The following is a 23559-nucleotide window of genomic DNA, read 5'->3' as shown; positions in this document are numbered from 1 at the left end:
ACATGCGGGACTTACGCGCAGCACGAATCAGCTGTATGCCATGTGCCTGGCAGGTCCGAGGCTTCCCGAGAACGATGAACTTGCTGTATACACACTGTAAAAACAAATACATTTATGTGGGAGAAATCCCAGATGGACGCGTGGCAATTCGGCCCCAAATATTGGCAAATAAACACATTACTTGTAGATTGCTCAGCAGTAAACGTGGGTTAGGTCACAGCCACTCCGCGCCCAGCGGAGGTGAGAGTGCAGTACCTCACATTCACGGATGGGGAGGAGCAGCACCACAGCTGTGTGGTGTGGGTGACACAGCTTAAGTTTATACTTTGCTTATCCAGCTCTAAGGAACTGGTGCTCAGTTCTGCCAGTAAATTTCTCCGTGGATCTCCTTGGACAGTAACTTAGCATGTGTGGTGTGCTCTCCGTTGACTGATTTTATTATACTGAAAGTCCTGTTGTTCTGTTGCCACAGGGTCGACTCGACGCACTGTGGGCGCTGTTACGAAGACAGTATGACAGGGTCTCTTTGATGCGACCACAGCAAGGAGATGAGGTTTGTGTGTGGCGCGCGTATCTGCTGCAGTCAGCAAAAGAGGGGCATTTTACAGCCAGGCTTTAGCAGCTGATGAACACTGGTAATTCCGTCACCTTAACTAAAGAAAGCACTGCAGCCAAAAGAATGGCATAACAGCAAAAATAACACGTTGGGGAAACAAAGTGCATTGAAAGACACATCACACCAGCCCAGAAATGTTGCAGAAGCACGGATCTCCTGAAAGTAGAGTGAAGGATTCTGTAATTTGTGTGTGTTCAGCTGGAAAACAAAAATACAGCACGCACTTCATTCAGTGTAAACTCTCTGTAACAAATACCCAAACCTTTCTTACAACCAGCTACTTGTAAGAGTAGAGTCTGGCAATCAGAATATTAAAACCACATCAAATTTAAGTGGCCACTAATAACTTTCATGCAAGTTGCTTCACGTAGTTTTGCACTTCCATGTCAAAGGCAACTTTGACAGGAAAAAAAGGTGAGGAAACTTGTTTCTCAGACAGTCCTTTCTTCTGGTACACTCACGACCCACAAAAAAGTGGCCTCCACTACAAAGACTGCTATGACTGGGAAGTAGACTTATTATTTGAACCTTTTATAGTGAAGCTAGATTGTATATTTATGATTTTTATTCCTTAAAAAAGTACTACTTTAAGTCTTAGCATTTATCTCGGGAACCGATTTATCATCAAGGTATTTCAAACCTACTGGGACTATTCAGCTTCCTGTGTGTGGCACATCGGAAGAGACGTAGGAGCAAATGATTTCCTCTAAATGAGACAGCAACTTTTTCTCAACAAACTGGCCCCAGGTGGGCGTGACAGATCAGATTCTCTCATGCCACAAAGCAGTAGTGTGTGGGAACACCATTTTTTGCAACATACACCATAAAGATGACATAAAAGAATTAGAGGGGTTAAAGGGAGGGAGTCACCTTTGAGAGAATGAGAGGTAGTCGGTATTGAGATTGTTTTCCTGGGATGAAGTTTGGTACTGCTCTAAAGGAAGAAAAGGGGAGATTTAATTAAGACAAGGACAAGTGTTGGAAGAAGCAGAAAGACAAAGTGCAATGCTGGAAATAGGGAGCATAGTCAAATACTAATGTTATCGTTCTAGTTGTTATGTTAGCAAGTTATTTACTGTTTGCATGAATGATGCACGTTACATGTAGCAGAAGTAACAGTAACGAATCTACTAACAGGTAAATTCAATGTAAATAGGAATGTAGAAGAAACGGTGCCTAAGCAGGCTAAAAAATTGTCAGTCAGGCTCTGTTTCGAGGATTTCTGACCCTAAAGACAGGTAGTTAATGTAAAAATTGCCTGCCAGGGAAGGCTTTGCTGAGCCACTGTGAAGTCAGGCATCCGCCTTCTCTGCACTCAACAGGAAGACATTGACCAACACCTTGGTTTATGAAAAACAGAGAAGTAGCTCACTAATCTTCAGTATCCCCACTGAAAAAAGGAGTAGAATTTGTACTGATGAATAAAATCTAAACCAATGGTCGTTAAGGTGTGACCTGTGACACCGTAGGAGTGCAATTTCTGTCTGGCACGGTATTTTATATCTTGGGGGAAAAAAATGAAGTCTTTTTACTTGTTCATAACTTGCTAGGTAGAGATCCCATGCTGTACCCCGAAGGGTTTAACTCAGTGAACGGATGAGCAGTCACGTCTATGTACGGCAAGACACGCATACACAGACTTACTTTGGAAGCACTGTTATAGTAAACAGCCGCATAGTTGTTTTGTTTTGTCTTCTTTCTTTCATTGTTTAAGAACTCAGTAGTTCCCACTTGTAGAAGAATTCACTGCTGAATTCAAGTCCTTGATCAAGTAATTGAAATTTAGGCATGAAGTATCAAAGCAGAGTGAGCTTTTTCTTCCTCCTCTCTCTCCTCTCCCACCTCTGCCATGTTGCCAGATAATGCCGAGGGTGGCCCAGTTTGAGGGCTGCACGCGGTTGAGCCAAGAAGCTTTGATTGTGGATGGAAGTCCTTTGAGTCATAAATTTTTCAGCTAGCAATCCGTGAGGTTAGGGAAGCTTGTACAGGTGTGAGCTAGCAGGTTGTCACCGACATCTGTTTAGAGCGGAGGCACAGGTCCTCGGCAGCCTGCAGCGAGGCTGCAGGATTGTCAGCAGATGTAGTTAAGAGTGGCAGAACAGTTTTGGTCTCACATTTGCCGCCTGGGGGCTGAAACACTAAAGGTAGAGTGGGGGTGGACACAGCTGCGCTCCCAAACATGCCTCAGGCACAAATAAAGAGATCTAATATAGTTTGACTCTGTTGTGGTGGGGAGATGAGGACGGAGAGCCACTTCAGAGACAACTTAACGCCGCAACATCTGCCGCCAAGTTTCCAGGGAGTGACAGGGGACAGCAGGTACAGATCGAAGTCCCCACATAAACAGCCTCCATTAAGCCATGAACTCTTTTGAAGGGCTCCCATCAAACATAGTGGAGTCCGCAGCAGGAGATTTTGTTTTCAAAGCCGTGTTTTGTTTTCTGCACTAACAAGATAATTTATAAATGATGCCTTAGCCTGCGTTCATACTCCTGTTTATACTTTCTCTCCTTTTTTTATAAAAGGGGTAAAGAAGAGTGAACCACAGTAGTTTTGGGGTACTTTGATAAACCAGTTAACTGTCCGAGGGTTTTAACTGAGGTTGTGGCAACCTTCAGTCTACAGCGTTACCTTCAGCTGGGAAGCAGAGCCGAATGCTTGCGCCATTACGGTATCATTGCGGAGGAGCGTCTGCCATTGTTTCTGTGCTGGAACACCTCTTCCAGGGAGTCTGTTACTGCGTGAGAACAGAACTTGGCACAGGTTCGCAATGCGAACGTTAGGGTCCTGTTCTTTTCTCTAAATCCTTGTGTTTATTTTCCGATTCGTGGTTTAGCACTTAAAGGTAATCATCAGGGTTTTCCAAATTCTTTATACGACCTTGTTGCTTTGTGCCATTTGATAGCGGCTGAGATTCTGATCCTGTGCACAGTTAGGCAGGCAAATGTCTTTCAAGTCCACAAATAGCCTATGGCACTCGTATTTAAGATTTTGCCCTATCAGGGTGCAAGTATGTGTGACTGGTAAAAGGAAGAAAATCCATAGCTAATTCTAGAAGAATTTCTACAGTAGAACTATACTTCAGCTTTTTTCATGTTACAAAACAGCCTAATAAAAAGGAAGATGCTTTTACTTGTTTTTAATTTTAAGCCTGTTAGCATTTACCTGCTTTAAAGATTCTTTTATAATAATGGCTGCAGAATTAATACAGACATCTGTTTAAACTAATGTTACTTTGTGAGCATCTCTATGTTATACAAAAGCATTATGTTCTGCATTGTAACTCTGTCGGCATCACACCATTTACAGTCAGAAACACTTTGACAGTATTATATTCTCTGAAATGAGGCCCATGTTACCGTTCCCTTCGTGTTTCTTCAGTAATTCCTATGCTGGGCACAGGCAGAAAATACTAAAACATTAGCTCAGTCTGTCATCTGTAGACTGGAATAGTACTTGTTAGGAGGCTGAGGCTTTAGGTGCCTTACAACGGAGAGAAAACGCGCTGTTTTGAAACAAAAGACTAACTGCGGTGCCTAGGAGTACCCTAGCTGTCAGCTCCCACCGTGCTTTCCCAGGGTTCGACGGGCAGTTCAGCACCTACCTTTGCAGCAGAGCTGCCCGTCTGCCAGCACTGTTACTAGCCTAGTGCTTTATAACTCACTGAGCAATGTCTGCTTGCCTACAGAGCAATGGGAACAGGAACGAGACTGGTGATAGCGGGATTTTTTGGTTTACTCCTGTTTTCTCTAAAAACCAAACTGTTTGTCCATCTTCTAACCAAGGAGGACCTCCTTCAAGAAAATGAAGGTGATTTGGCTTCTTTTTTAATCACTGCAAATTGTTGAAATGCATAGAGAAATAACAAGTTACAGTTAGAGAAAGATTACTGTGGCTACTTACTAGTAGTGCAGTTTCTGGTTTAAAACTTTTAAAAATCAAACTGCACCTAGCAGTAATGCATACTACAACATAGGACTCAGTTCACTGGAGCTCCTTCTTCAATGATAGTATGGTATAGCGTATTTCAGTGGAACACGGAAATTACTATGCTCAAGAAATTATTGACTGAGAGTTTTAAAAAGAAACTTCAGCATCGCTCACATAGCAAAGTTTATGTTTATGTTGGATCTTCTAAATTGCTGCAACGGTAAGAAGATGCAAAACTAGTTATGAAATGTGTGAGAATAGAAGGGAGTTAGAGCACCTCTTTTTCTTAAATGTTTTCTGCCAAAATATTCTTTCTGCCATTTCTTCAAGTGGGAGTTTGTTTGTATAGACCTGAGAGCTAAACTGGAGCCAAAGTTTTTCTTAGACTTCCAGAACAGACCCATATTACTGTTAAAATTATTAAGTTCACTGTTACAGAAAGTGGAAGAAAACGTTTTAAGAGTATTCATTTCAAGCTGCCCTATTCAGACTGAATTCAGAGATCAGTCTCCAACATAAAGCAATGCATCCTGTTGAGTGAAGCACTGAACTAAATCTCAGAAAAACAACCGTCCCTTGGCCTGCCTAAAAGAAAAAAGTCTTTTTTGGAGAGGACACCTGCCCCTTTTGTTAAAATGGCGAGTGATTGGCAAGAGAGACGCACAATTATCGATTATGAACTTACTAGAATTTTCTTGTGCTATACACCCAGAAGAATATTCTGCAATTAAAACATGTAGATAGTAGTACTTCCTCGAAAAGGATGCTCATCGTAAATGGGTGTCACAGCTTCACGTTGTTAAAACTGGATTGCAGGCTACCATCCAGGAGGGTCCAGCCTGTCTGCCTCTCGGGTGCCCCATCCTAGCTAGACTGGTTATCTTACTAGTTGGATTTGCTAGTTGTCAATCAATGAAAGCAGTAGTAATCGTCTTCATTAAAAGACGATGCTGTTCTGGTGATAGGAGAAACAAGGATATTTTCCCATCTACGTAGGCAGTCACTTTTGGCACTCCCTCCCTTTGTGCAGATGAGTGCTGTTGCTCTTTTTAAAATGAGCCTTCAGAATTCATTAGTGTGAGTATGAGTGAAATAGCAGAAAGAAATAAATCTACTTGCCAATTTTAAGGTCATGATGTTTTTAGCCATTTGCCCAGTACTCCCACAGCGTACAATGCACAAAGCGGCTCTGACAGACCTTGCGCGCGCGGGTCCTTGGAGGCAGTGCCATGCTGGTGAGCACGCTGCTCCACCCGTGTTGTTACCGTTGCTGCTAGACAACAGCAGGCTGTATGGGTGGGCGATGGTCCTGACGGAAGAGCTGTCCTGCCAGCATAGGATGTAGTTTTTGTGAAGCCATGATACACTTTAATAGAGCATTTGAAAAAGCTAAGCTGCCACCAGAGTGTGCAGCCAGAAGAATTCTTGCTGTCTTTATTAGTTTACAAACAGCTATCTGAAAGATGAGTGCTTTAGGCCTCCTAAAATGCAACAAATACACCATACTGGGCAGCGCGGTACCTTAAGCTGTGCTGGCAGCACGGGGGTAATGCCTATTAAGAAAGGAAAAGTCAGTCTTGTCTGGGTGGAGTGTGAATTTGCTACAGCTGTCATATACCTTCTCTGCCACCCTAAAGAGCGTTACAGTTCTTCCCCCCTCCAAGCTGTACTAAAAAGACAACACTCATTTGGCGGTGCAGTTTTTGTTAATGTCTTTGTTTCATTGGACATGATTCAAAAGGGAAAAAACAAATTTGTTTTCTTAATTCCTCAAAACATCTTTTTTATGGAGTGGATTGCAGTAAAACCAGTTATATTTAATCACTACCTGGCTTCCAGTGAAGAGAGGGCAGTATGTAGCTAACCAAACCCAGTCATAAAACCCAGCTCCCAGCTTGGGCACAGCCCTTATGTAGTTTATGTTAATGCCAAGTATCTCATTAGTCCAGCTTACGGAGGGCTGGCTACCTTCAAGAAGCAGCAAGAAGAAAGCTGACAGGTTAATTCGGTCGCTACTCTCCAGAAGAGACGTGACAGCTTTAACTGTCTTGGGCGTCCAGATTTATGAACTAGTCCTATGCTCCTAACCAGATTAGTTCCTTTTCCATTAACTGCTGAAAGTAGGGCAGCTGTCCGAGCGGCTGGTTGTAAATTCGATAATGTCTGCTGTGTTAATCTGTAGGCTTTTCAGATGAAGAAGGCAGCAGATAACAGGATTAAAGTTTCACGACCCAGGGTTTTCACAGCCCGAGACGCGGGCGTAGGGGGATAGAGAATGACTTCTGTCATTAATCTTAATTGATTGCCAAGAGGTTTTAATCTGGGTTATTAATTAGGAAGGTCCTTAACACACTGTCTACATATCAACATCAGATGCTCTTTTGGGACTTCTGGGACATATGGCCTATCTTATATTTACATTCACACAATTTACACATACATACATTTCTGTATGAAGAAATTCTTATATGTATATATGCATACAAATAGCTGTAGGAGCATTTGCATGCACAGAGGCATCACACACTCTTTGGCAAAATGTGATGAAAATGAAAAAAACACTTTGCACAAAGGTTAAATTGCCACACAATAAACATGTATACCTCTATTTATGTTAATCCATTTTGATTATATCTGCCATTTATCTAGAGTATCTTCCAAATGGAAATCTTTGATTTGCAGATTTAAGTCATGTTTAACTAAAGTGCAGCACATGTCTCTGTGCCTCCGGCCGTTCAGACACATACAGATCGCACACAGGAACATTACCATTTTTATCTTTCACAGTTCAGGCCTTCACTTCTCCCTTTTCTTATTTTTAAACAAATTACTGTTAGACAGCCAGAATGGACAGAGGTGCAGTTATCCATAGCTGCAGCTACGTAACTACATGATAAATCCCAGTAACACTGCTTCAGCGTTTACCAAAGTACTGTTTGCAGGAGCAAATATTAAATTAGGACTTGAGCGTATGAACTAGGCAGGAAAACAAAAAGTTGTGACAGAGTCCTGACATTTGAATTTTATGCAGATTTGAACTGCGCTACAAATTTCTGCAGTCTTCCCTTTCTTTACAGAAGATTATTTACATGATTAATCCCATGTATGGAAACAGACCCAGGGCTGAGGAGGCCTTTTGTTTTAAGTCCTCTGTGAGTGACAGCAGAAGATTCCTGTTTCTTGCTAAGCGTGCTAGGCCGTGCTGTGTCCTGCTTTCCAAAGCAAAATGCCAACATTATAAGAAGGCAACCATTTAGTTACTCAGGAGCTGAAAAGTCTGCTCTTAAAGTGTTCACAACAAGTAAGAATGGTTTGAGGTACTTCAGACTAGAGAGAAGGGTGTAACTGCTGTTTTTCAGGAAGAGAAAAACAGGCCTATAATCAGGGAGGACTTAGGGACAATCAAGTCCAAGAATTTCCCAGTTTTTCCTGGGAAATGGAGATTGATCACTTGGCTCACCTAAAACTAGACTGTACAAAGCAGCTGTAGTGCTGTAGGAACCTCTATCAATGGAGAAGCACACGAAACAATCTGAAAGCTCTTTCATCACATCCTTGTTGGGTCTTGTGTTGCCCCTTGAACCTGTTATGCGCAACTCTTGCTCGTTTTCTGCAGTAAATTGCATTCGGTCTTCCCTAAGTAGACATGTGTCAACTACTGCACCACCACACAGGGGCATCCCCCAAAAGCACCCACCTGCCAAAGACTTGCTGTGGTTTTCTGCTTCAACTTGGATTTCCAATTCCCGAGTACTTCGGGTCTTAAAAAGGAATTAATTTTGACTCACTGCTAAGGTATTTCTCTATCGGAGTCCCACCCGTGGAAGACTTACAGCTTATGTCCTACGTCTTCTTACTCTTGCAGCATGTTCATCTCTAGCAGCCTGTATAGCTTCATTCGAACTACTGGGCTACGTGGGTATGAGTAAAGTCCTGCCTTGTATCAGTCATTCAGCAGCCACTTGAATCAGTCTGCTTCACTTTGCATCTGAGATGCTTCTGCTGAGCAGGAACAGCATAGTAACAACAGACGTCCCAAGAAGGTGTCTTACTGATTTGGCAGATAATCCATTGTTGTGGCGTCTCAGGAGTTCTGTTCCTGAGTCGGGAATACCTCCATGTTGGCAGATTCAAGAAGAGGTCAGAACTTGATTTCAGACAGTGGCATCATTTCTTCCACCTCATCACAAATTTGAAGTCCAAGGATGAAATTACTTTAATGACCGTGTTTCCTTGACATAGCTCTGTGCCTGCCTTTTCCCTCTGAGTCAGAGATAAAGAAGAGGAACTAAAATAATGAAACCACGTTGTAGACCACAAACACCAAGAGTGGATGAGAAGCCCTCCAGTTGCTCACGCAGAATCAGCAAAGAATTTCTTTTAGCCATGTATCCGTACCACTGTGAGTTTGCTTTTTGACAACATTTAAATGAAAGGATTTTATCTGGAGCAAAAATAATGCATTAGTCACTTAAGCTCCCACACTCCCAAAGATTATTAGGAATGGTGTAGTTTATCGGAGGTGGGATTCTCCATAGCTATAGAAGTGAAGGGTCCCAGGTTCTTCAAGAGCGATCTGGCATGTTTTAAAAGATTCAGACTGTGATTTCATTGCCATTTGGAGGAGATCAGTACAAATACTTTATATAAACAGAGACGAGTGATGATGAAAATCAACTGACCAGGAACTAGAGAGGCTCTGGGATGGGAAACTCGGTGACAGAATGAGGTGAAAAGAAATAGGCTAGTTTGACTTCACTGGGCTCTAGTTCTCTAACCAACAGGAAGAGCTTGTGAAAACATCTTGAAAAGACTATTTTTAGAAAGTGAGAGTTTATGTATCACCTAGAAGGTGTTAACATCACCTGCAGGTAGCTGTGGCAGCCCAGATCTCAAGGAGGCTTACTCGCTTAGGATCAGTTTATTTTAAACCTGTGCTAAATTGTAGCTAATTGAGTTCAGAGTATGCTCAAATATGCCCACCCAGATACTCATTGTACCGCTACAAGAGTCTCTAAAGCCTGAAAGCAGTTGCACATGTTAATCATTTCATGCATGCAAATTTTCTCATTAGCTTTAATACAACATTATCAAAAAGAAGGCGGGGTGAGGGAGCTGTTCCATTAGCTTGACATTGATTGCATAGCTCTTGTGGAATCAAGGAATGAACAAGAAGATAAAAAGTTGGGAAGGACTACAGCACACATACTGCTGAACGTGACAACTATATTAGAGGTGGGCAGTGGGGAGAAAAAGAAGAACAATGATCAAAATTTCTATTTATTGCTTCTGATCTTTTAACTGTATTCCCATTATTCAAACTTACTTTTGTTCTGAAATCAATTTTTGCATGTCTAAGTCCATTATGAACTACAGATCCATAAAGAATTAACAAAAAACCCTAAACACTTGAGTTATTCATAAGCCATCGTATTTTGTGAACAACTCAGCTGCAATATCTTTATGGAATGCCTTCAAGTAACATACACCTCTCATCTTCCTCTGTTTGTATGCTTTGTCTAAAGGGGAAGCCGCTACCTAGTAAAAGAAGTGACTGTGCCATACGTTGCCAGGTTCAGGCTGACATCCATCCATAAATTAGAGTGTCTCAATACGTTTGAGTTTTGTCCCTCAACAGGGTGACACAATGGCACGCCCTCAGCATTAACATTTAATTTTAATATTGAATGTGCTGCTTTTTGATGGCTTGTGTCATAGCCTTCATGTAATTTAAACACAGTCTTAAAAAAAGTTAATTCAATTACAAGTAATGGAGTTATTAATGCTGCTTCATGTCACTAAGTATATATGAATGCATACGATTCCATTCCTTTCAAGTCACTCTGAAATGAATTTTGCAACTTCTGGTAACTGTGGTGGACAAATGCTAAATGAAAATCAATCACTTAAGTTAAATGAGCTAAGCTCACCGTCTTTCTTCAACAGCCTCTGTCGGACAGCTAACCAGATGATAAGTAACAGTTTCACTGACCTATAGCCTTTGAATGTTTAAGGTAACCCTCTAAGGACAGCACTTCAACTGCCATTGCATTGCCTGTACTCTAGGGCTCAGGATTTCTCATTCATAGATAAAGATTACTTCTATTTTTGATACACATTTCTACCTGTCGTTTTCTCCCACAGTGTTGCTCTATCTTTCTTACTTAGTCTAGCAATCCAAACCCTGAAATTTAAACCAGTTTGATCAAATTAAAAAGGATTAGATTTTCTTGGAATTCATTATCACGAAACAACAGAAATTCTTTAATGGTCTGAAATATAAATTTCCTTGCTGGATGCAAAATATTACTGTCTGATCAGAGAAGGTAAATGCAGGTGGAAAGTGCATGGTAGCGAGTGGCACATTTTATATCTTTCTGTGCCGAAGTAGATGGATGATATTTTATGTTACATTATAGTACAACATAAAACCTGCTAAAACTCGGAATGGTTGTAAAATGATGGACAGGTATCTTTAGGAAGTAGAGTATGATCCCAGAAGAAAGTTGATTATTCAGGGCTGAAAATTTTCAGAAGAGCCTAAGGCCTCTTAGGATGTTACTCAGTTCTGTGGAAGGACTTTCCCAGCAAACCCAAGCACACCCCAGCGTTACAAACTGTAGCGGGTCTCCAAATCATACAGAAATCCTGCATATTGCCACTAGAGAACAACTGCTCACCCCAGGAGAGAGGTGTTGCATTTTAGGGCAGACCCTTACGTCAGGGCGGCTTCCTTCTCCCTCCCAGTGCTGCCTTGTTGCCCTGTTCCTGGCTCCGTTCCTCAGCTAGCATGGACTGCTCCGTTTGCCCTCGCCACCGGAGAGCTCTGGGTGGCTATCTAAAACCTAGAGTATCTATCACAGTTGAGCCACAACTAGTCGCAGGTCATTTATTTAATTGCATTAATAAAATAACATCTATAGACAAAGGCTACTGCCTGCTAATAGTCAGTTTGGGTCTCAGGCAGTTGATGGGAATGACCTTTTGTTTGTGCAGTCATTTTCATAATGGTATTCAGGGTCAGGCCTGACAACCAATCTGCCATGCATTAGTAGTAGACGTTGGTTCCCTTTGGTAATACGACATACATGTACCCCAAGCAGATGGTCAGAGATCGTAGGTGGCTAATGAACTTGATGGGGCATTTTATTAAGATTATGATAGCAACTAAGTAAGATTTTTCCCTCTAATAACAACATTTATAACAGAAAGATAAGGACGGTGTGTAAAGGAATAGGAGAATATAATGGACTACGTTTCCGTTGGATCTAGGATTCTGTGAATTAGAATTCTAGATCTAGTTTCTCAAATCTCCTTGCGTTAAAAGTGCCGCGGTACACACTGTCTTGTGGTCAGCAGAGTAAAAGAAAATGCTAATGGATGTAGGTACTAATTGGAGAGAAAGTGGCACGATACCGGCTCCTTCATGGTATTGACTCTGTCCCTTTGAATGAGTTAGCCATACCAGATATTTGAAAGCTAGTTACCATCCTTCCCTCTCTGGTGAAGAGAAACAGAGAGAGAAAAAAAAATGAAAAAGGAACAAATTTCAGTAAGTTTGGCCTTGCACACGCACATCAAGGACTTGTGTATATAGGTGGCTGTTAATACCTACCTGCCTGTTGTGGATTTGCATCCCTTGAATCTTAGCGAGCAGAGTACAACAGTCATACGTTTTTTTCCTTGAACGTCCTTCCTGCCCCTAGCATTTGCTTTTTTGGTTTATAGGCATTTAAAAAGTTTTCAGACCTACCAAACTGAAATCCAATTTATCCTCCCTTTTTTGCCTCCAAATTGATGGTCTGCCTTCATGTCCAGCTTTCCCCATAATGTTTTGGGCTAGTCTCTGCGGACCTGACCCTGGGGGTGCCGTCGCCAATGGCATCTGCTTAGCACTGCTCCTACTCAGGGCCAAATCAATAACCAGCACAAAGCCATCAAGCTTGGAACAGCGCTTTATACCATTTTACGTTTTAAATTCCTGCCAAGTATAACATATTTTTACTGAATGAAAGCCGGTTTCTCTGTGCTAGATAAATATTACAGCTGTGGCTCAAATTGCAAGTGAAATTCTATGTTTTCACTTCTAAAGGTTTGGTGGTCTGGGTCACAAGTACGTAAGAAATCCCTTTATCTCCTGGCATATTACTGCAGTTCAGCTCATCCAGCCTGTTCACGCTCAGCCCGAGTGGAGCGATGCTCGCTGGGGATTAACCTGCACAGCCGATCCCCAGCTATGGCACTTGCCTCCCACTTTGGGTCACTAAAACACACATCTCAGGGTTTTCAGTAGGGACTGCAAAATCTCCTCCAAGGGCTTGTCTGAGGACGAGTAAATATAACTGGTCTTCAGCTGAAATAATTATTTGTTATACCTGATTTATAAGGTGGTTCCATGTTAAAACTCAACTTTCTGGCTGAGCGTGCCTGCTGCTGACTTAGGTCTGTGATTGCCAATGCTGCGCTTACGCTCAGCAGTGGCGAGGGTTTGGTAGCAACTTGTGAATGTAGCACTGAAAAATACATTCGATTTAGGCCTTCCAGAAATGCAGTTTTAATATATTTCAATAGTCCAAAAAAAGGTAAATTGAAAGAACTCTTCCTATTTCTTTAAATTTATATTTCCTATGTTGATTGTAATTAAAGCCCTTTTCTTAAAAGTCAGACACATGCTCAGTTGGCACTCTGTGAGTACTCTCTTAGGCATGTTCAGTGCATGCTTTATGTCAGTCTTTCCTGATTTATAAGACTATAAATGCTCAGCCTAGGGAAAGAAAAATAATATTAGGCTTTGGCTCAGAAAAAGTCAGGAGAAAACCAGTATACAGTATATCCCTACAGCAGGGAAGTTTTGTTGATGAGAGTATGCTTTACCGTCACATGTTTTCATGAAGGTAGAAGTACAGAAATTTGCCCCAAATGTGCATCTCTGCTCTGGTCACAATCAGGTGCTCCTTACTGGAGTTTCAGTAAACATTTGGATAATGAAAACTGCCCCCCTGGCGTGAGGGCCGCAGGACCAGGCCTCTCCACGGCCTCTGGAAACCCCGCTGCCATACCTGAGATGCTAACTGCCGTACCGCTAAGGTGGACGCGATGCATGGAACGTCTGTGAGCTCTTTTCTCTAGCGTACTACAGTACTTGAGTTTTTCAAAATGTTACACCTACTTACATTGTACGCCACCCCGAATTTGTAAGAAGAAATGCTACAGAAGGTGGTTATTATTAAACAGAAACATGAGGCTGTGAACTGTCTTAGCACACACCATAAAGTGTACCACAGCAGCACTGATCAGTCTAAGCAAGAGAACCTGTTCCATTTATTGAGCCCGCTGTCTCTTCATGCTGCAGCCGCCTCTGCTGTTCCAGACAAAGACCAGCATGCATGGGCCCTGGTGCCTCCTCAGAAGCAACTGCAGTGGTTCTCTCTGGGAGACGCTCCCAGCCGGGCCGAATCCCCGCTGTTACCGAGAGCGCAAGGACAACTCACAGCAGCAAAGGGTCTGCCCACTCTCCTTTCCTACCAGGGATGGTAGGGGCTTGCACTGACGGACATTCACATGTTTTCCATCTGACACCTCTTACAGTCTGCTTCCCAGGCTACTGTCTCCACCAGGATCACAACAGAGATATAAATGCTGCTGATTGGAGTGGAGGTATAAAAGGCACTTCAACAAAAACAGGAGGAAGATCTAAGAGAAACAGAAAGCATGCCTTTCAACTGGCTCATTTCTGATTTCCACTCAGCGTTTTCCAGCAACTGGGCCACTGCCACACATACAAGTTGCAGGCTCACTAAATGCAACATGTCTTCCCTGGGCAAAGCAGCAGGGCTTTCCCCGAGTGACAGTGGTGGTAATTAAGACACAAGAGATAGGGCAGCAGGTTTCTAAGGGTTACAGTGTCTGAGGAGCATGATGCAATAAAGATTGAAACCAGTGATAGCATCTGACATTTCTGTGGAGATGATGTGAACACTAAGTAATGAAGGCAAAGCCGCCTATGGGATGAGGGAAGAAAAGATGCCTCTAGGGAGCTCTGAACAACAGCTAGGAACAGAAGGCTACCGATACGGGTAAGAGAGTTCATCTTCCATTTTTAGTGGATGAAAGTGGGAGAGTTAAACTCTAAAAGCTGAGACAAGGACATCTGGTGCAGAAGTAGTGCAACATAAATAGGTTTGCTCCCATAGCTCTGTCGAGTGCAGGTAAATGTCACTCTAAGTAATACCCCCCTGGTATTATTCTCCATTCCCAGGGATCTTGCTGCAATACCAGGCTAAACTGGTGACTAGAAAACAGAAGCAGGTATTATTTTTAAATGCTGGGATTTCTTCTGTGTTAACAACACACATGTGCAATACTGCGCTGGTAAATCTTGCGGAAATGCCTAATCAGTGCGTTCTTACTTGTCATGGAACTTAAGGCACAGAGATTTTACCTTGTATACAGCACAAAAATCAAGTAGTGTCAGATCTTACGCCAGACTAGACTGACCTATTCAAAATCATATGTATTTATCAAAGACATGCACTGCTTAGCGTCAGAATATCATGGCATGAAAGGCTTTATTCTTAAGATGGCTCTGAACAATAGTTTTATTAATATCTGCTTTACCTACTGTATTAGACCTAAGCCTCCTTGGAGACAAGATGGTGGCAACATCTGTCAGCCCACTTGGGAGAGGGACAGCTGTTGGAGCTTACTGCAGCCCTTGTCAGCATTAGCGACCTGCAGTTGACACTGCATCCCAGCCGCCCTCCTCCAGTGTACAAGTATTGCATTGGAATAATTACCGTGTGTCATCCCCTGTTTCACACGCATTCTCCTCTTGGTCAGCCCAGACACACACGTGACCCGTGCCTGGATGCTAAACCGATGTTGACTCTCTCTCTTTGTGTCTGAGCTTCTGCGTGTGCGCGCGTGTAGTGGACACGCACACAGCTCACCTCTGCACGCACACGTTCGGTGCTCAGATGGTATCAGTGGGTGAGTTCCATCAGTGAGGGTCAGACTGCCCCTCTGTCCTTCCTGAACCCCATCAGATGTAAGTCAACAGCGTGCGAGGTGTCCAGCCTCCTGCAGAGCCTGAGTAGCAGGGTGAGCTGCTTTTATCAGCTGTACCATGCTGCACAGCTCTACTCCCCTCCCGGCTGTGGGTCTCAAGAACACAGAGAAACCTCTTAATACCTCTGTACCCAGTTCTCTCCGTCTCTTTGGATTTGTGGGTCCTATGCCCAGGACATCTTGATTCTGAGAGCTACGCAGGCACTACACGATCTGTCACCTTCTGCTTCCCTGCTGTAGCTCGCTCTTTCCTAAGCAGTGGATGTCCTCAGCATGTGCATACTCTTCACCAAATTGTGAGGTAACTCTCAACGTCATTTTAGTGGAGGACTCGAGTGGAGTTTGGAATAGATGGCATTTATCTTCACAGCTCAGTTTCTCCATCCCTCCTTTTACTCTTCTGGTGTTAAGACTCCTGGGCCAGGCACATCTTTGCGCGGATTGCATCCTGTGGTACTGGCAGGTCACCCGTACAGGCAGGAAGACCCTCAAGATAGGACAGGCGTGGACAGTGTTCTTGCTCCACCTTTGCAATGTTATATGAAGCAACCTGACAGCTATGAATGAAGTTTTTTCTTCAGCTGCTGGACCAGCTGCCAGATCTGTATTGAACAGGTGAACGTTCACAGAGAGGAAAAGATCAAGTCCAATAAAAAGCGCTGTCCTGGCTGGCCCCTGCAGAGACTCAAGCTCAGACTGCCTCTCCTTGCTGGGGAATCCCTAGGGAGACGGTATGCCTCCTCTTCGCCCCTCCCAGAGGGCACCTCAGTTCTGTGCCCTGAACCCTGCCTCCGATGAACAAACTCCACTCTCCCACTGGCTGTGTTAATTGCAGACCCCATCCAAATGATTGTAAAGTCACCGGAAAACCAGGAAAAACTTTGAGCGAAATTACGGATAACCTGTTTTTCTCAGTACATGCTCGGATATAGTATTTTCTGTGCCTTTTGTCAAATGTTGCTTTCACTGGAGATCACCTAGTGATCTCCAGTGAAAAGAACTAGAAAAAGCTAGTTCAGCAGTAATTAAATGACTGGTAGAAGGAAATACATAACAGTGACAGGCAATTGTGCTCTGTGTTCACTACAGCTTTTGGTTTAAGATCTCTCTCTCTCCAGTTGTGGTTCACCGTCTATCCTGCAGAGCCTGTAGTAAGAGACACCTTCCTAAGCAACCTAACACTTGTGACACTACTCCTGCAGGACCTATACATGCAGTAGCGAAAGCAACAGGAGATACTTCTGTTGTCCTGTTCACAGCAGATGATATTATATGCATTAGGATAACTTCTCAGACTTGTAGTAAAATAGTGCTGGTTGGTGAGAGAGGAAGTGCTGAATTTCCTTTCAGCATAAGTGGATACAGATCTGTTTATACCAGTGGTAAGTTTAGTCATATGCGTTTTAAGTTTTTGAGGCTGATTATTTTCAGACGTGCTACTCAAATCTATTTTAAGGGTTCTTCATGCTGTAAGTTTGTGAAGAGCCTGCATTAGAGTTTTAAAGCACTGCTTTGGGAAGCTATTATCAGTAGATATTAATTATTGAATGCTATACCTTCTGGAAAAGTTGTTTCATCACTGGAAAGTGACCTTGTTAGAAGAGGCAGAGGGAAAGAGAGACGTATGGTGCCTCCTGAGATCAAGTGGAGTGATGCGTATCAAGAGGAGACACTAAAGATTTATTGTCTGTGGCAAAAGAAACACAGATCTCTGCTTGTGCAGTAAGTGTTTTTGACATCACACACCGTAAAGAATGATTGGATACTGTAGGTTAAAAAGTGTTTCGCTGAAGGAAAAGAATAGACCTTTTCCCAGTGCTCTTAATATAAAGAGGCCTGACTGTGTGGCTGTGTAGCCTAGCTGGTCCTGAGAATTCGACGGTGTCTGAGTTAAGCCAGTTTTGTGTTAAAAGGCAGCTGAGCAATCCTAAGAGAGGATACTGAGAATTTATCTAAGTAAAAGTAATTTAAGAGAAAAATCTGTGCATTTTTTTTTTGTTTTGCCTTTTTCAATGAAGTTTGTAGTTAGCGAACAAAAAACATTACTGTAGCCTTTCACAGCTGCTGTTAGAAAAGACACTGGGAAAGTTTAAGTGACTGCATCGCTCACGTAGGTAGCACAAACTATTGCTGCGCTGCTCTTACGTATTGCATTTGTGACATTCTCCGTTTCACAACAAAAGCTGCTATCTTTGCCGCTCCCGTTTAACATTTATTGAAAGAAGATCCCTTTTGACTTTGGCGATTGCTGGTACAAGTTCTTATGTCATGACATCCACACCACTGGGGAAGCCCGACATCAGTGTTGTTTGGAGGCCTTCCATGGGAATTTCACTTCTTAACCTCACCCTGGCCTTTCCCCTGGAGCAGTTCTTTTTTTCACAGCTATTTGTGCAGCACTATGCTTGTCTTCCAGTAACACTGCTGTTTGGAGTTTTCCCATTGCTGAGTCAGCTTGAATTGTTTAAAAAACCCAAGAGAAATAGGAATTCAGTTTAAAATAAAAGCTAGGCCACTCAAACTCATCTCTCACTTTTATGAATGCCTCTTAGATTGGAGAGCAAGGCATTATGGCCAGAGAGCTTTTAGATAAATCATAATTAGATACACGTGCAAATACATCAGCTAGGCCTAGGCGCACAATTAGGCACCTAATTATGTTGAAAATGCAATTGCACACTTAGCTAAAATGGCCACGCTTCCTCTGAAGCCGCCTGGTTGTTTCCGCCCCGTCCTCCAGCGAGGCTCTGGGATGCAACCTGCTGAAAACGCCCCTGCGAGGGGCGGTGGAGGTGTTGCGAACAGGCCGAGCGCTCACCGTCCTGCCCTTCGTTCAACACCAGCTGTTTTGAAGCGGGAGAGGCTGCTGGGGCAAGGTTTTCAAGACGGCTTTCCGCCGCAGTCTGCCCAAGCACATCCCACGCTTTGGCCTGGTTTTCCTGCTGGGACGGAGGCGATGGTGCTGTGCAGTGATGGAGGGGACAGGCTGCAGCACGGATGTGCTGACCGTCAGTCAGTTGGGAACGAGCCGGGCACATTTTACAGCACGGTAGAGGTTTCGCAGATGTCCCGTTGCCTGTAAGTGTCATGGAAGAAATGGCCAGGTAGAAAAAGAAGATGTTCTGGTGTTTCCTTGGAAGGACAGGCTATAGCACAGGCAGCTCCCCGAGGACACACTCGGTATCCGTGCTGATGTGCTCTCAACGTATCAGTCTGCAGGGAACCAGGCTGTGCCGAGCTGATTCTTGTGGAACTGCTTGTTTTTGAGGCAATGAATGTGGAGTCATCAGAGGGTACGGTAAGAGAGGAGGAGCTGGAAGTTCCCAGCATCTCTGGCATCGGGCCATCCTTGGCTTTTATTTAGCTATTTTTTTCTTTCTGCTGCGGCTTCTTTTTCTTTCTTTCAACAAGAGGGGGAAAAACCCAGCCAACTGTGATTTGTGATTCAGCTGACAGACAGTGTGTGATTGAAACTGCAGCTAGGTTGATTCCAAGGAAAAAAATGCAGTTTAAAAGAACATTGTCACTATTCAGCATTTTCTTTATGGAAATGGCTTATCTGAGACTGTTGTCAATATCACTGTCTGCTTGCAGCCTAATTGTTCAGCCACTGCTTCCTCTGAAATGACTTCTCACTGGCAAGGATCAGGTGCGAGAATTAGCATTTTCAAAGTAACGACATATGAACTGGAAGGTGAAGCTGAAAAGTGTTTTCCGTTAATACTGCGGAAGTGATATGTTTGGTTTCATTTCTGTTTACTTCTGCTAAACGTTTTCAACCTGGATTTTAAAACCTGAGCCGAGGGCAACCGAGTGAGGTGTCTGATTCTCAGATCAGGAAAAGTGAACTGCATTTTTCATGTGCCTGTTCAACACACTACGACCCATTTTCTTTATTCTTAGCCTTTTCATGACTTAATAAAAACATCACGGCGTCACAGTAAGTGCTTCAGAAGTCCCTCACAAGTACAGCATTACAGCAGCGTATTAATGCCATGATCTCCAGAGGTGCATGCAGAATGGCAAAAGCCCCTTCTGCGTGGTAGAAAGGGGACACCTAAGGCATAGTTTTACAAACTGGGAAGGCAGAAAACACAGTATGTCTATCTACCTGGCAGCTGAGAGCGATAACCAGCCAAGCACTAGTTTATAACCCTGCTAGAGACAGAGATCACCGTGGAAGAGCAGGAGCTTTAAAACAGCATTCGAGCCAGTAACGCAAAAAGCCCTAGATCAGTGACAGCAGTTACTTTTGCCTGGTAAAAGGACAGCAAGAAGACCAGAATTGCAAAGTTATTCATTCACTGAATGATCTTAAGAGTTCAGAAAGGAAACAGCTAGATACTTGTAAGGCTGAATGTTTATATATACATACGTGTGCACACGCAAAACCACGCTTGCCTTTAAGGAAAGGAAAAGAACAACTGAACGTGCAGAGTGCTTGGAGGTCAGTCCCCAGCGAGGCCCCAGAGCCCGGCCAGGAGCAGGGAATACTGAAGTGGCAGAGTCGAAGACATGAAAGATTTTGCCAGCAGTGGTGGATATGCTTAATGTGTTTGAGAGCTTAACGGCCTATTGAAATGAAACTGCAAATGTGTTGTGCCAAAGTCTTCTGTCTGCCAACAGTCCTGTGAGCTGCCTTTCCAAGCTACCAGTTTGCTTGCCTTCCCTGGTACTCACCAAAGTACAAACCTGCCCTTTATTTCCCTGACCAAAATATTTTAACCTTGCCATTTACCAGGGGCCAAATGCTGAGGGAGATGGCTGATTTTGCCTGTGTTTAGAGAGAGATATATATTCCCCTCCGCCTAATCCTTGAAATGCAATATTGTAAAATTTAGAACTTTTTTCTCCTATGGCAGCATTTTTTTTTAATGTTCAGGTGACATAATTTTTTAAATGATTGTAATGTAAGTAGCTATTCTTGCATAGTGCTCAATTTATTAAGCATCCTGAACAAGAAAAAAGTAGCCCTAAAAATAAAGCAGTCACTTCTCCTTTTTAACACTCTGTTAATTCCTCTGAAGGAGTATCTGGAACTGAAAACTTCATGTTAAAAGTCTGAAAAACAAGACTTGTTTCAGAGAACTTACTAGCCAAGGAGTGAAGATATGTTCTCCCCCCTGTCCTTTTTTTTTTTTAAAACCACTATAAAATCATAGAGCTGCTTTTTAAAAGTACTGTGGTTTTTACTTTAAAAATTAATATAATTTGTACAAGCTGAGGTGCTACCCAAAGAAACTTTGTCTACTTCAGGGGATCTTAATGAGGTTGATTTGAACAAGGAAAAAAAAGGATTTCTGCACAGATTCTGGAAGAGAGGTTGCCTTGGCCTCATTTTCATTCATTTCCACCCTACTTGCAACGATTAGGCCATACAGCTGAGAAGAGTTTGCATTTCATGCTTGTGTTCGCAACCAGTACTAAATGCTAAGGAAAGCCATTATTTTGCTTGGGAAAAAACCCAGTGTTTCACATTTTCCCAGTTTCTCACCTACATTTCCAAAGAATGTGTCCATGTTCAAAAAACCCACCAGAAATTCTAACAGTTCTTCTGGTTCTCGTTAGCACTACAGTTAGGAATTATAACTGTATTTGAGAAAGCCAGTTTTTCCGCACTTTGATCCAGATTTTGTAGGTGTAAATACTGGGTTAACTGAATTAGAGAAGCATCTGGACCTTGGTCAGAAATAAATACGTAAACTTTTGTTGGCTTGAGAGAGAAATGGTAGGACTTGCAGTTAAAAACTTGTCCTGCTTTAGGTACCAGAACTAGCTAAGTACTGGTATTAGGCATGACGCACCACAGTGCCCGCACATCCCGACACAGGGGTGGCTGGCAGCAGGGGAGGAGACGTCTAGGAGACCTGCCGATGCTCAGCAGAGCTGTAATTCGCCCCAACCCTGGTCTGTCAGCAATGTGGCGTGCCCTGCCCCAGAAAGCTTGAGGGGGAGCAGCACTCGTGGTCCAACAAGTTTGGGATTCCTTTCAAATGTGGCGGTAGGTTGGCACCACCGAGTTGCCAATCTAGGGGCAAGCGGGGTGTCACTCCCCGGCTGCAGCGGGGCTGCGCTTCCCTGGCGGGGGGCTGAGCGAGCCAGATGATTAAAAACATCCCACTTGAACGTCTGAGCTAACAAACTTGTCAGGTCTTAGTAGCAGCTCTGAAGTCCTGCTTGCATGCAGCTGCTAACACACTGCACCTCTTCAGGCCCCTCCAAGGCTATTTTGGTTAGGTGCTTGTTGACGGTCCTACGTGCTGCCATGTTGTGTGAGCTCCTGCTGCCTTTGGAGCAGAGCACCATATTAAACCAGGACAAGCTCATGTCCATTTCTGAGATAACAATACAGCTGGCTGCTTAATCCCTTACAGAATTCATGCATGTAGTACAGGACCTATTACCTGCTCTTTTTTCGCATTTCTCTCAAACAAAAGCTGGCCTCTTCCTCCTCCTGTCCTTTGGCACAGTGCCAGCCTCAGAGCAGCCAGTTCACAGGAGGCAGAAATGCACTGAACAGGAGGAGCAGTCTTTTGCAGACCCTACCTTTGTGTGCCCCAGGAGGGGGCACAGGACCCCACCTTGGAAGCACAGTTACCGCAGGTGGTGTCACCCCACTGTGACCGCATCGTGCCCGAGGGGACTCAAAATGGGGCAGAAGCTCTTGCGTCCCTCTCTCCTCTTCAGGCTTCCTCATCATTTGTTATTATCTCTATTATAGAGGAAGAATAGGCACTGTATTTTCTTATTGTCACTATCAAGTCTGCAGTGATTTATTCTGTAGTCTGAATTAAAATCTTAATTAAGCTTCTGCCACTTTTTTCTTCTTTTTAATTAGGTATAGCCAAATCACTTGTCTGTGGGAAGGAGTAAGGAAAAGATAAAGAGCAGAATTTTTTTTTTCCTGATCTGTACTTGTAGTAGTGAAGCCTGAGTGAGAATATCCTCTCAAAGAGATATCAAAGGTTGTGTGGTTTTTTTTTTTTTAATTAATGATAAGAATTTCTTCCTCCCGAAAACTTTTAGCATGCTATGCAGTTATATCCTATGTCTTCTACCCAGGGAATTCCTGATGAAGATTCACTCTTGTCCCACTGAGCCTGACAGTGCCAGCTGGGGACCTGTACCTTAGGTAGAGAACACACACAAGCAGTAGCATCACAGCGAAGGCTTTCCCTTTAACAAATACCACATCTGTCCGGCAGCAGAGTCCTGTCTGACTGAAAAGAAGCTACGCTTAAGAAAGTCCCATACAGGTGGGGAGCGGCTATCCTAGGCCAGAGGAATAACACAGTGCCAGTGCCCATTCTTCACACACAGATAGATGCCCCTTTCCTTGCTTGCCCTCAGAAACTGCCGAGACTCTGCGGCATACTTCTGGTGAGGAGAAAACAATCGCCAGTGCCCCTCCGTAATACCAGCTGCTGCTACTTCATCTCCTCTCCCTGTTCTACTCGCAGGTTAAGAAAAGTTCCTTGCGCACTTTCATTCACCAGAAGTTTAAGCACGGCAGCACGGACGAGAGCAGCTACAACTGGATTTTGCGTTTAGGTCCCAATAAGAACAAGCAGTCACGCACAAAGTAACATCCCTGGCTATTCTGATTTTTAACAGCTTGCAACCACCGTGGTGTGGTACTTGGGAAAGGGGCTCAGCAGCCAGCTGAAATACCAACAGCCGTCTTTCCAGCTGAATGCATCGTCCACGCTTAGCTGTGTGCTGTGACTTGATCATCAGCACCATCAGCTTTCTAGTCAGCTTCTTTTCCAGGCTCTTACCAGAGTAAAGACAACACATTAAAGAGAGTGCTGTTGTACAGGAAACCTCAATAATTCACATAAATATTTTTCTTGAGTGTTTCCTGGTGTTAATTTTACACCCGCTTCTACAGTTCTTATTTACTTTAATGAGACACCAGGAGATGACACATTGCAGCAATGAGTTTT

At 43.4% G+C, this 23559-nt stretch overlaps 1 protein-coding gene across 3 annotated transcripts in view; it reads left to right on the top strand.

The window, feature by feature from the left end:
- Window positions 1-23559, top strand: part of ANTXR2 (ANTXR cell adhesion molecule 2) — a 122523-nt gene that overhangs the window by 74455 nt on the left and 24509 nt on the right. For all 3 annotated transcript variants that reach the window (XM_075501374.1, XM_075501375.1, XM_075501373.1), the window contains one exon: window positions 473-553. In XM_075501374.1, the coding sequence (XP_075357489.1) occupies window positions 473-553 (81 nt within the window). The remainder of the gene's footprint in view (window positions 1-472; window positions 554-23559) is intronic.

The sequence above is a fragment of the Mycteria americana genome, chromosome 4 (assembly GCF_035582795.1).
Source record: "Mycteria americana isolate JAX WOST 10 ecotype Jacksonville Zoo and Gardens chromosome 4, USCA_MyAme_1.0, whole genome shotgun sequence".
Taxonomy (NCBI): Eukaryota; Metazoa; Chordata; class Aves; order Ciconiiformes; family Ciconiidae; genus Mycteria; species Mycteria americana.
Note: the sequence above shows the minus strand (reverse complement) of the source record. Positions and strands in the feature narration are given on the sequence as shown.